Genomic DNA, 11,201 nt, shown 5'->3' on the forward strand with positions numbered 1-11,201 from the left:
TGTGAAACCCACCGTACATCTTGGAAAATCAAAGCATGGGGTCTACTGCACTGCCATCCGTTGGTTCCAGCTGCGAGTATGGGTTCTGCATGAGGCGTCCAAGTCTCGGCCAACCCCAGAGTGGGAGCTCAAGCATCGGGCAGACATCAGGGCCTCCTTTTCGCAGCACTACATACGAGAAGGCAGAGGAGAAGAAATAGGCCAACCCTGGATCTTGGACCCTCCGGAAGAGGAACGATTAGGATGGGACTCTAGCGAGGATGACAGTGACCCGGGAGAGGAACGATTAGATGATAGATGGGACTCTAGCGACGATGACAGCGTCAGTGATATGGAAGAAGAGAACCATCGGGACGATAATCGTCATCTGCATCTCCACATGGACTTCTTGGGGTACCACCCCGACAAGGAGATTGTTTTTTTGGGCAACAATTTCGATGGATTTGCTTATTACCTAGGTAGCTCCAAACTGCAGTACTTGGGAACATTTAGTCCAGAAGGATGCAATCATTATATGGTTGCAGAAACACATGAGTCGTTCGTTTACACTCCATGCACGGATGATTTGCTTCCAGTTCAGAAAAAGCTGGCGAAGCATGGTGAGTCAACTCGCTAATTGATCATCTTTTTCGCATTAGTACTCATGAAATACTATATATAGGGAGAGAGATTATTGAACTTAGCGACTAGATGTATATGATCTAAATGTGCACCACAATTTTTTTAGATAGCTTGTTAATCTCGTATGGTGCAAATGATCATGCATCAATTGCTTCTATCATTAATGACTAATGAGGTATATAACTAAATTTCGAATATCATCTAGAGCTAGAGAAATCTGATGACAGCGAACACTCTGGTGACGAAGATGAAGATCAAAAGAAAGAGGAGCAGGTGGAGGACGAAGACTCGATGGGAATAAAGGCTTAACGGAGATCTGATTGTTTAAGTGCAGCCCATATACCTCGCCTTGCCTATGAGCTTGCGACAGTACAACATGCAACTGAGCAGCAATCTTGATACCCCGAGGAGTCGTCCGTGGATTGCAGGTTAAAATTACTACATCTCACAGCATCCCCTCCGGGAGACTGAGACGCCAATTGATCTTAGCCTTTAGCTTTTCCGAGAGATCAACATAGTTTTTTCAGATTCTTCCATTTTCCTTTTCCACACGAAATTTTGCAGCAATGATTCGTCTTAAAAGGAAACCTGGCACTTTAGGGGTTTTTTTGCACTTGAATTTTAGACTCAATGTTGGTGTCTAAGTCGGGGATTTTGGCCGCACGGACGCCAACGCCCAACGGTCACTTTACGTCCGTTTGCGTCAGCCGCTAGAGATGCCCTTACTACTTCCTCTCTTTTATAAAAGGATGCCTTATATTTATCAAAAAATAAATATTTAGATTATAAATATATTTAGATTTGGATAAATGTAAGACATATTTTTATGAACGGAGGGAAAGTACTTTTATTTATGTTCGGTTAGAGTAGTAATTGATGATTTCATACATTGTTCACAAGCCATTTTTTTTTGGGTAAGGGGCGCTTTATTACTCAAAATAGTTTTAAGCATTACACCCAGTCTCGGCATAGCTACGATGCACACAGCCGTTTAAAAATCCAGCATCAACCAAAACGAGATACAAAGAATGATATAAAAAGCTAACTACTATAAAGCTCTGTTGACCCCAATCCTCCGACTATGCGGCACCCATGTTGGAAATAAACTCCGTAGCCGTGTTCTCCAACTGTGTAGGCACCTCCGTAAAGAGGTATCGATCTTCCAAACACTGAAGTGGTGACCATGAACGGAGCAAAGCTGTACACCGGTAAATAACTTGCAAGATAGAGGAATTTTTGTCATTAAAAACCTTGTCATTTCTACATAGCCACAGCGACCATGCTACCACAATCGCTCCCACTCTGATAATAGTTTTGTACCTAGAATCAACCCCATTTAGCCAATTGCTAAATATGTTTGCAATGCTACAAGGTGGATATAAGGTAGACCATATCTGAATGATTGACCATATAGATCTAGCAACCCAACAACTGAAAAAAAGGTGTTTCGTTATCTCATCTTCTTGACAAAACAAACATTTCGTACAACCATGCCAGATGTGTTTTACAAGGTTATCTTTAGTAAGAATCACACCTCAACGAAGATACCATGCAAATATCTTTGTTTTAAGAGATATCTTCATCTTCCAGATGGATTAATTATTTAAGACTGATTATGTTGGAATACACAGAGCTTTGTACATGAAGCTGACCGAAAATACACCATTCTTGGTGAGACTCCAACGAAATCCGTCCGTCCCTTGAACCAAGTGGATTGAATCCAACCGCTGAAGCAGTTCGTTCCAAGCGACTAGTCGGGGATCAATAAGATCACGTCTGAACGTCATAAACGGAGGGGAAGTTTCCAACACCTTCTGCAAGGTATCCCCTTTATGACGAACAATATTGTACAAAGCTAGATACTGTTCGCGAAGAGTGGTTGTTCCTAACCATTTATCCTCCCTGCCGTATCTCCGCCCCATTCTTAATGGAGAAAAAACCAAATGGGAAAAAGTATATTTTTAGTTGCCATGATGCCAGCCCAAAAATGCGAATCGCCTGATTTCCAAAGAACCTGAGAGATCGTCTTTGAGCCAACATACTTTTTCCGCAGTAGTTGTTACCACACACCATCCTCCGTCAACAATCTGGCCAGCCATTTACCAAGCAAGTCTCTGTTCTTAACTTCAAGATCATGGACACCAAGTCCATCTTGATCTTTTGGACGGCATACAACACTCCATTTAGTTAACCGGTACCTTTTTCTTCTCACTATTCCCTTGCCAAAAGAATCTTGATTGAAAATAGTCCAATCTATATAAGACACCTTTCGGTAACTGGAAGAAAGAAATCATATACACAATACCATATTTGTAAGTACTGAGTTTATGAGAACCAGTCTTCCACCAAGGGATAGTAATTTTCTTTTCGAACTAGTAAGACATTTTTGAAGTCTTTTTTCAACAATTTTCCCTTCAGCCAACATGAGCCTCCGATAGTGAATCGGAAAACCAAGATAACTGATTGGAAAACAACCAATCCCACAGCCAAATAATTCAGCATACAGGTTGGCATCATCATTGGCATCACCGAAATAAAACAATTCACTTTTATGAAATTAATCTTAAGACCTGCTGTTCGAATGTTGAAAGAATTAATTTCAGATTATGTGTCTTTTCCAAGTCATGATCCATTAGAACTGTGTCATCGGCATGCTGAAGGATGAATAAGCCTCCACCAACCAAATGGGGGACTACTTCAATTTAGCCATCGATCTTAGCACCTCTATTATAATTACAAGCATATCCGCCACAATGTTAAATAACATTGGAGATAGGAGATCCCCTTGCCGCAACCCTTTTCTGATCTGACATCAGTATTAGTCATAACCTAAGAAATATAATGTAGATAGAACTAAAAATATATAACTTTGTTGAAACATAGAAACAAGAGCGGGATGTTGATTTTTCATCACCCGTTTTCTCTACGTGCTATTCCATTTTTACGGCCACTCTTTTTTATCTCACACTCTTTCCAAACATTTTCAATGGAAAGTAGAAAAGTCCAAATCTGAAATAGTCACAACCCCATCCTTGCAATGCTTAGCATTTTTTGAAATCCGGGCACCACAGTCCACAAAGCACAAAGCTGGCTGTACTATTATTTCTTTGTCGGATGCGGGGCTGGGCATCTGTGGGTTCAAGCAATCGCACACAAACAAATTTGCTACAAGATTGCTAGCAAGCATCAAGAGGTAGCGCAGCCAGGATGGTGAAGACTGTAAGGTAACCTCATCTAAGGACCAGCCCGTGGCGCTAAATCCAAGTTGATCGAGACAGCAGAATTTAGTCCAGGGGATTCATGGAATAATCCTATCCCTTTATCTCCGTGACCAGTCTAAACAAACACTGTGATGGAAAATCAGTTCACCTTCGTGTATCTCCTTGTCCTTTTATTAATAGACTCTCTTTAACGACTTGACCCGATCACAGATACAGCGGTCAGATCAGAGAACCTTCATTCTTTAATTCTTTTCATGTACCACTCGCTATCTTGACCCTGTGTCACCAAGTACATTTCCCGGCTTGTTCACCTGCAGCAACACGAGATTAAACTTAATCGGCTAGTTTTAGTTATCTTGACCCTGTGATGATACTAAATAGAGCAATAATGCAGTTCATCCATGCTGACCATGGCCAGTCTTACATGTGAGCTCGGACCCACCTTGAGGCTGGAGCCTACCAATTGCGGAAAGTGATTTTGGCTCCAGATTTTCAGTGCTCTCGCTATTTAAAAAAAGTTAGAACACATTTTTTCAAGTTATCAAAAATTCTGAAAATAATTTTAGAGATTGTTAGTGATACATCATACATCTCACAATCATGCAAAATCTTAACCCGAAATTCGTTTTATTTTGTGCTAGACAAAAAAGACAAAATCTGATATGTTTTGGAGATTTAAAATGTACTACTCAGATCTACATTTTTGTCATTTTTGTGCACATCAGAATATAAAGTATTTGAAATTAATATTTTGCATGTTTGTGGGATGCATCATCAACTATATGTGGATTTATTTTCAGATTTTTTTAAAACTCAAAAATATGATTTTTTTTCAAACGAGATCACTGGCGTCCGTGTCTCTGTCCCAAACTACACTGCTTCCATTTCGTAAAAAAGGTCCAGTTATACAGATGTGGCATTTCATTAAAGAATGTAATTATCAGTTATTCTGGTAGGTGGTGAGATGCTTTCAGGAAAGGCCAACTGGGGAAGCAAATAGATTACTGAGAAGGGGAGAATTCCACCGTTGTAGCCATCATATCAACATCTAAACGCGTGGCCCTGTTTCTCAAGGACCCGAGACTCCTTTTAGCTTTATATTAAAGCAGGGGCAAAGCGATCTATGTCTAGCATCTAAACATGTGCTAATGTAAGTGCAGATTTGCTTTTCTGCCTAAGCATGACACTAATTTCAGCGCACTAGTGAGCTGTGATCATAACCAGTTGGGAACTTTATTTTATTTTATGCAACAGAGAGCAATTTACTAGAGATTGGCATCCTGCATTAAGCATATTACTTTTGGCTACAGTTGTCGAGTGTGATCATATAAGGAATTTCTAAGATTCAAAAATGTGTAAAATTTATTGCTCCAATTTGTAGGAAAGAATTCCAAGCCTAGGAATAGAATTGGTATCTATTTATTAATCTTGGAATTTATTTCATAAGAAAATATTGTAAGTTAGATTCACAAACTGGCTGAAACAAAACCACCAATAAAAGGTCACGGTCTCACATTTGGTTGCAGAATGGACAAGCTAGTGCATGCCCTGAAACCACTTTTTCAGACCGTGTGTACAGCGTGATTGGACAAAAGAAAGACATGTAGGACCAACTAGTGCACATCTTTTTTGCAATATAAGCATAATAAAGGAGAGCTGGATCATAGGACAAACACAATGGACAAACTAGTGCATGCCCTGAAGCCAATTTTTCTGACCGTGTCTACACCGTGATTGGACAAAAGAATGCCGTGTAGGACCAACTAGTGCACATCTTTTTTGCAATATAAGCAGAACACAAAGGAGAGCTGGATCATACTAGGACAAACAGAATAGGAGGCAGAAATACACAGGTAGATGGCGAGAGCCTTACCATGGCAAATCTTTGCAGCTACCCTGCTGCTAGTAAGCATCAAGAGCAGCAGAGCGTCCAGGATGGGGAAACCTGGATGCAGAGAAACATGCGGCAACCTCACCATCCCATATCCCTTTGGCATCGGTCAAGGTTGCTTCTACAGTCAAGGGTTTGATGTTTCATGTGAGAACAATCGTGTTTTCATGGGGAATTCAAGCAGCCAAATGGAGATCTACAACATCAGCCTGGTACGAGGGCAGGCCCGAGTCAGCACCCTTATCGCCTCCAAGTGCTTCTACAGCAATAGCAACAACACCGATGGATGGGCCTCATCAGGTACTGCCGATTTCTTCACCATATCCACCAAGGCAAACAAATTAACAGCAGTTGGATGCAACACCCTTGCATTTCTGGGAGGCTTTAACGAGCACAATGTCGGAGCTGGGTGTTTCTCCATGTGCGCGGACAAGCAAAGTGTGGATCAGAGTGGGCACTGCTCTGGGATGGGCTGTTGCCAGACATCCATTGCACCGAACCTCAGCTCCTCCAACATAACATTCGATGATAGGTTCGACAACTCTGGGGTGCGTGGCTTCAACCCATGCAGCTACGCCTTTGTCGCTGAGCAGGATTGGTTCAGGTTCGAGGCTTCCTATCTCGAGGGTAGCAGATTCACAGAGAAGTTCAGCGACGGGGTCCCTACTGTGCTTGACTGGGTTGCTGGACATGAACAATGCGATGAAGCAGTGAAGAACATTTCATCGTATGCCTGCATCAGCAAGAATGGCCGTTGCGTCATGTCACCAAATGCTACAGGATATCTCTGTGCCTGCAACGATGGTTTTGCAGGCAACCCATACCTGGAAGAAGGATGCCAAGGTCAGTAAAAGTAACTCAATTTCTTCTTTTCAGTTCATCTTAAGTTATCTGTGCGTTGATATTCAGTTGTTTCTCTATTGATGCATGTTGTTTGCAGATATCGATGAGTGTAGTTTACCAGATCAGTACCCTTGCTATGGAACCTGCAGTAATACGAATGGGGACTACAGTTGTTCATGCAAACCTGGGACTCAAAGTATAGATCCAAAGAGAGAGACCTGCAAACCAATTGCAGTTTCAGAAAGAGCTAGATTAACAAAAATGTTCATAGGTAATCTTCATATACTCAAACTATTTCAGTAAGTGTAATTGGAGTAGCATACAGTAAGGCATTAGTGACATTAATTCCAGAAATCTAAACTCAGACCCATGCACAAACAAATAGGAAATAACACTTTTCACTCTTAATTATAGAGTATGCATATTAGGACAGTCATCCTACATTACCCTAGAAGTTTGCACCGCAGTCGGAATGGAGATAAGGTGCAGAACCTTAAATTGTAGTCTTGTACATAATTTAAAAGATGCTGATGGTAAATTAAACAGTAACCAGATGCCATGTATACCGGCAGATCACAGCTTGACCTGGGACGTTCACTAAGTCACCTGTATTTTTTTTGTACCATGCCTCCTAGGAGGATGGTAAAACTCTTTATCTTTTCAATGAAATGAAACACAAAAGTCGAAAAAGATCACAGATAAATGATACCAAGTTCTTGTCATAAAAGCAAAGCAATGCGAGTTTTGGTATATTCAAATGCAATTGGTTGTTCATACTTTACAACAAGAACTCAAACTTTGCACGATAAAGCATATTAAAGCAACCTTATGAAATATGTCAAGCACAAACAATTATCATTAACCAATATACTGACACATCATGCCTAAGGAATTAAAAAATTCATACTACACCTGGGTGTAGTTACACCCACGTGTGTTTCTCACAATCTAAAGAGTATCTATCATACCGGAGAGTATCTACATGTAGTATGAAGTATATATGACTATTTTGGTAGTACATATACTACTTTGTAGGTAGTATATATTTTTCTTTACGCATGCTCCTTTTTAGTATAAATATGCATTTATTTCGGATATATAGTGCAAATTATGGGTTCACTTGCATTTTTTTGTAGGTAGATATAACGTAGCAACATACTCAAATCGATAAATTGTCATATATACTTCCGTACGGTAGTATATACTTCCGTACGGTAGTATATAAGACATGGGTGTAACTACACCCAGGAGTAGGAAGTATCTAACCAACAAGGTATATGTATGAGATAGAGTGCGAAATAGAGATACAAAAGGAAATACACAGAGTCCTAATGCAACAATATTATCTCTCTAACAGTAGTCAGCACTCACCACCAACAACTCAATCCTCTGTATTAGTTGAAGTGATGACAATGGAAAACAGCTAACAAAGATACAAAAGGCAGCCTCTTAGGCTGTCATATAAGCAATACTTGCATATGTCCTATTGACTTCTATGCAGATCATGTGTAAATTGGAACCAGATCCTCTAACGTAGAGGAGAAAAGTCAGGGAACTGTAGCAAATACTGTACATATTTTACTGTAGCAAATCACTGTGCATGTTTACTGTACAAATAAATCGTATAAACTAAAAAAGAGACAGTCATAATTTTGAGTGTAAGTAATTATTGTAAATGGATATGGCTTACATATATTATGCAAGTTAATTTATACTCCGAATTAGACTTAATCATATAGATGTGGAGAAGGAAAGTTAGGGAGGTGTAGCTTACCTGACTTCTCTCCTCCACGTTAGAGGATCTCCTTCCGTGTAAATTACCAACCACATTGCCCGCATTTTTCATTGCATAAGGAACAGAAGACAAAGTAACTTGATTATCTGTTCAAAGGTAATGAATGGTAAAACTATTATAAGTAGTAGCTCTCCTTATCTTCTAAAGAAAGCGGTCGAGGAATTTCCGCTTTTACATTTGTGCCTCAACCAAAATCTTCTAGTGACTGAAAGAAAAAAGTCTTATAGGCAAATTAAGTTAGATGCACAGTAACTGAATTACTGAAAGAATGTTACTCTTCACAGGTATTTCAGCATGTGCTATGCTTCTCCTTATCTGCACTTCTGCACTGCTCATTGAATGTCAGAAGAGAAAGCTGAAAAAAGAAAAGGAGACATTCTTCAAGCAAAATGGGGGTCTGCTATTATATGAGAAAATCAGGTCAAAACAAGTTGATACAGTGAGAATATTCACACAGGAAGAACTAGAGAACGCAACAAACAATTTTGACTCAAGCAGAGAACTAGGAAGAGGAGGCCATGGAACTGTTTACAAGGGAATTCTCAAAGACAGCAGAGTAGTAGCCATAAAGCGCTCAAAGGTTATGAACATGGTCCAAAAAGATGAGTTTGTGCAAGAAATGATTATACTTTCGCAGATAAACCACAGGAATGTGGTAAAGCTTCTAGGCTGTTGCTTAGAAGTGGAAGTTCCAATGTTGGTCTACGAATGCATCCCAAATGGCACCCTATTCGAGCTGCTACATGGTAAAAACAGAAGGCTGCCTATTTCACTGGACGCTCGTCTCAGGATAGCTCAGGAATCTGCAGAAGCACTAGCATATCTGCACTCATCAGCATATCCTCCCATAGTTCATGGAGATGTAAAATCTCCAAATATTCTCTTAGGCGACAACTACACGGCAAAAGTGACTGACTTCGGAGCATCGATAATGCTTACTACGGATGAAATACAGTTTATGACACTGGTACAGGGAACCATAGGTTATCTGGACCCTGAATACTTGCAAGAGCGTCAACTAACAGAGAAGAGTGATGTTTATAGTTTTGGAGTTGTGCTCCTAGAGCTAATTACGATGAAGTTTGCAGTTTATTCAGATAGTGCTGGAGAAAAGAAAAACCTCGCATCAACTTTCCTTCTGGCAATGAAACAGAACGGACTTCAGTTCATCTTGGACAATAATATACTGGAGTTTGAAACAGAGCTGCTCCAAGAAGTTGCTCAACTGGCAAAGCGTTGCTTGAATATGAGGGGGGACGAACGGCCATTAATGACAGAAGTCGCTGAGAAGTTGAAGTCAATACGAAGCACCTGGAAAGAACAATTGATTCAGAATCCTAGCAAGGAAACTGAATGTTTGCTTGAGAACTCATCACACTATGACCCTTCTAGCACTGGACAACACGGAAGTCTGATGGCACTAGATTTAGAAAGTGGTAGATGATAAATTGCTTATGATGATAAATTGTAGCGGAGATTGAATTTAATAGTTCGTGGCACAAATATCATGTAAGAATCTAGCTTGGTTGCAATATGCTTGTCCGGTGACATCTAGCTTAATGCAAAATGTGAGAGAAAATTTACAATTTGCAAGCATCTAGTTTACTGCAATAAATTTTCACATGTGTGATATCTACTCCTAGTAATATTGGCTGAACCAAGAGTCTTGGATAGAAAATGCTAAATAATTTAGTTCATCCGAATGATTGGTTGCTCCTAAAGGAACTGATTACACAAAGCAACGTTGTGGAGAAGCAGGGATGTACTTTATTCAGTGAATCGGCTGGCATAATTCAGAGTCCAAAAAATTGTACAATAGTTAGATGCTTAACTCCACAATCTTAGTTGTAAAAAGAAAAAGAAAAGGTGATTTTTTTGGAGCTGTGAGAAATAAAGGTAAATTTTTGGAGCTGTGAGGAAAGAAGGTGTATTGTGCACCAACACCGTGCCTCTCCTCTCCTGCTTACCGTTTCTCTTCTCGTGACTTGACTAAACCAACATCTATTTCATCAAGCCCACCTAAGCCAGAGCTAGCGTGTTGATTGCAGCATAGGATTTATCTCCGGCTGACTAATCCTAGTTTATGGACTTGATGGGATCACATGGTTTGGAGCCGGTTGTTTTGCCTTCCAAAGCACATGTAATACTTTCCTTTGCCCTTTCTGTGGAACTGAGATACAACACCAACTCAACAACGACTTTCAGAAATATTTTAAGTGAACTGGTAAATTTTCGATGAGAAACTATGCTCCAAAAAGCAATATGGAAGAACAGAAAGTGGTAGCGCGTCAACCCAAGGACAAACCTGTTATGTAAATCTGTTGGCATCCAAGTTGATCGAGACAGCAGAATTAGTCCAAGGTATTCAGCAGAACAATCTCACCCCCTTTACCAGTTCCAGTCTAATCAATGTCGTGACACAAACAAGTTCACCTTCTCCTTCATTGACTCAGACGTGCATCTGATTATCTCCACGTCCTTTTAAAGATTATTATCTTTTGGTGGCTTGACCCAATCGCAGATAAATCGGTCGCATCAGGAAACCTCAACCAGGTGACTAAAACATGTTTCCGGCTCAATCAACTACCGCAACACAAGATTAAGTTTAATACATCAATAAAACTCTTGCTACCTCGATGTGTGTGCCATTTGCGTTTACAGTGTACAAAGGGTAAATACCGTAATGAAACAGTTCATCCATGCAACCAGCAAAGAAGAGTCTCCCCAATCTTATATGTGAGTTCAGGCTCACCTGCCTACTGATGGGCACTACACAACTTTCACTTCATTAATAAAACAGTTGTACGATGTGACATCTTATCAAAGAAGC

At 40.2% G+C, this 11,201-nt stretch overlaps 1 protein-coding gene across 1 annotated transcript; it reads left to right on the plus strand.

Moving 5' to 3' along the window:
* The first annotated feature begins 5,684 nt into the window (after window positions 1–5,684).
* Window positions 5,685–9,959, plus strand: LOC124691576 (putative wall-associated receptor kinase-like 16). The gene is made up of 3 exons (XM_047224867.1): window positions 5,685–6,576; window positions 6,674–6,847; window positions 8,656–9,959. Exons 1-3 carry the CDS (start codon window positions 5,700–5,702, stop codon window positions 9,813–9,815), a joined length of 2,211 nt encoding a protein of 736 aa, XP_047080823.1. The 5' UTR covers window positions 5,685–5,699; the 3' UTR covers window positions 9,816–9,959.
* The last annotated feature ends 1,242 nt before the right edge of the window (window positions 9,960–11,201 follow it).

The sequence above is a fragment of the Lolium rigidum genome, chromosome 2 (genome assembly GCF_022539505.1).
Source record: "Lolium rigidum isolate FL_2022 chromosome 2, APGP_CSIRO_Lrig_0.1, whole genome shotgun sequence".
Classification (NCBI taxonomy): domain Eukaryota; kingdom Viridiplantae; phylum Streptophyta; class Magnoliopsida; order Poales; family Poaceae; genus Lolium; species Lolium rigidum.

Excerpts from the sequence above, each read along its gene's own strand:
- LOC124691576 (XM_047224867.1), top strand. The coding sequence starts at position 5,700 with ATGGCGAGAGCCTTACCATGGCAAATCTTTGCAGCTACCCTGCTGCTA. Across the intron at positions 6,577-6,673 it reads CCTGGAAGAAGGATGCCAAG|ATATCGATGAGTGTAGTTTA; the intron begins GTCAGTAAAAGT and ends TGTTGTTTGCAG. Across the intron at positions 6,848-8,655 it reads ATTAACAAAAATGTTCATAG|GTATTTCAGCATGTGCTATG; the intron begins GTAATCTTCATA and ends TACTCTTCACAG.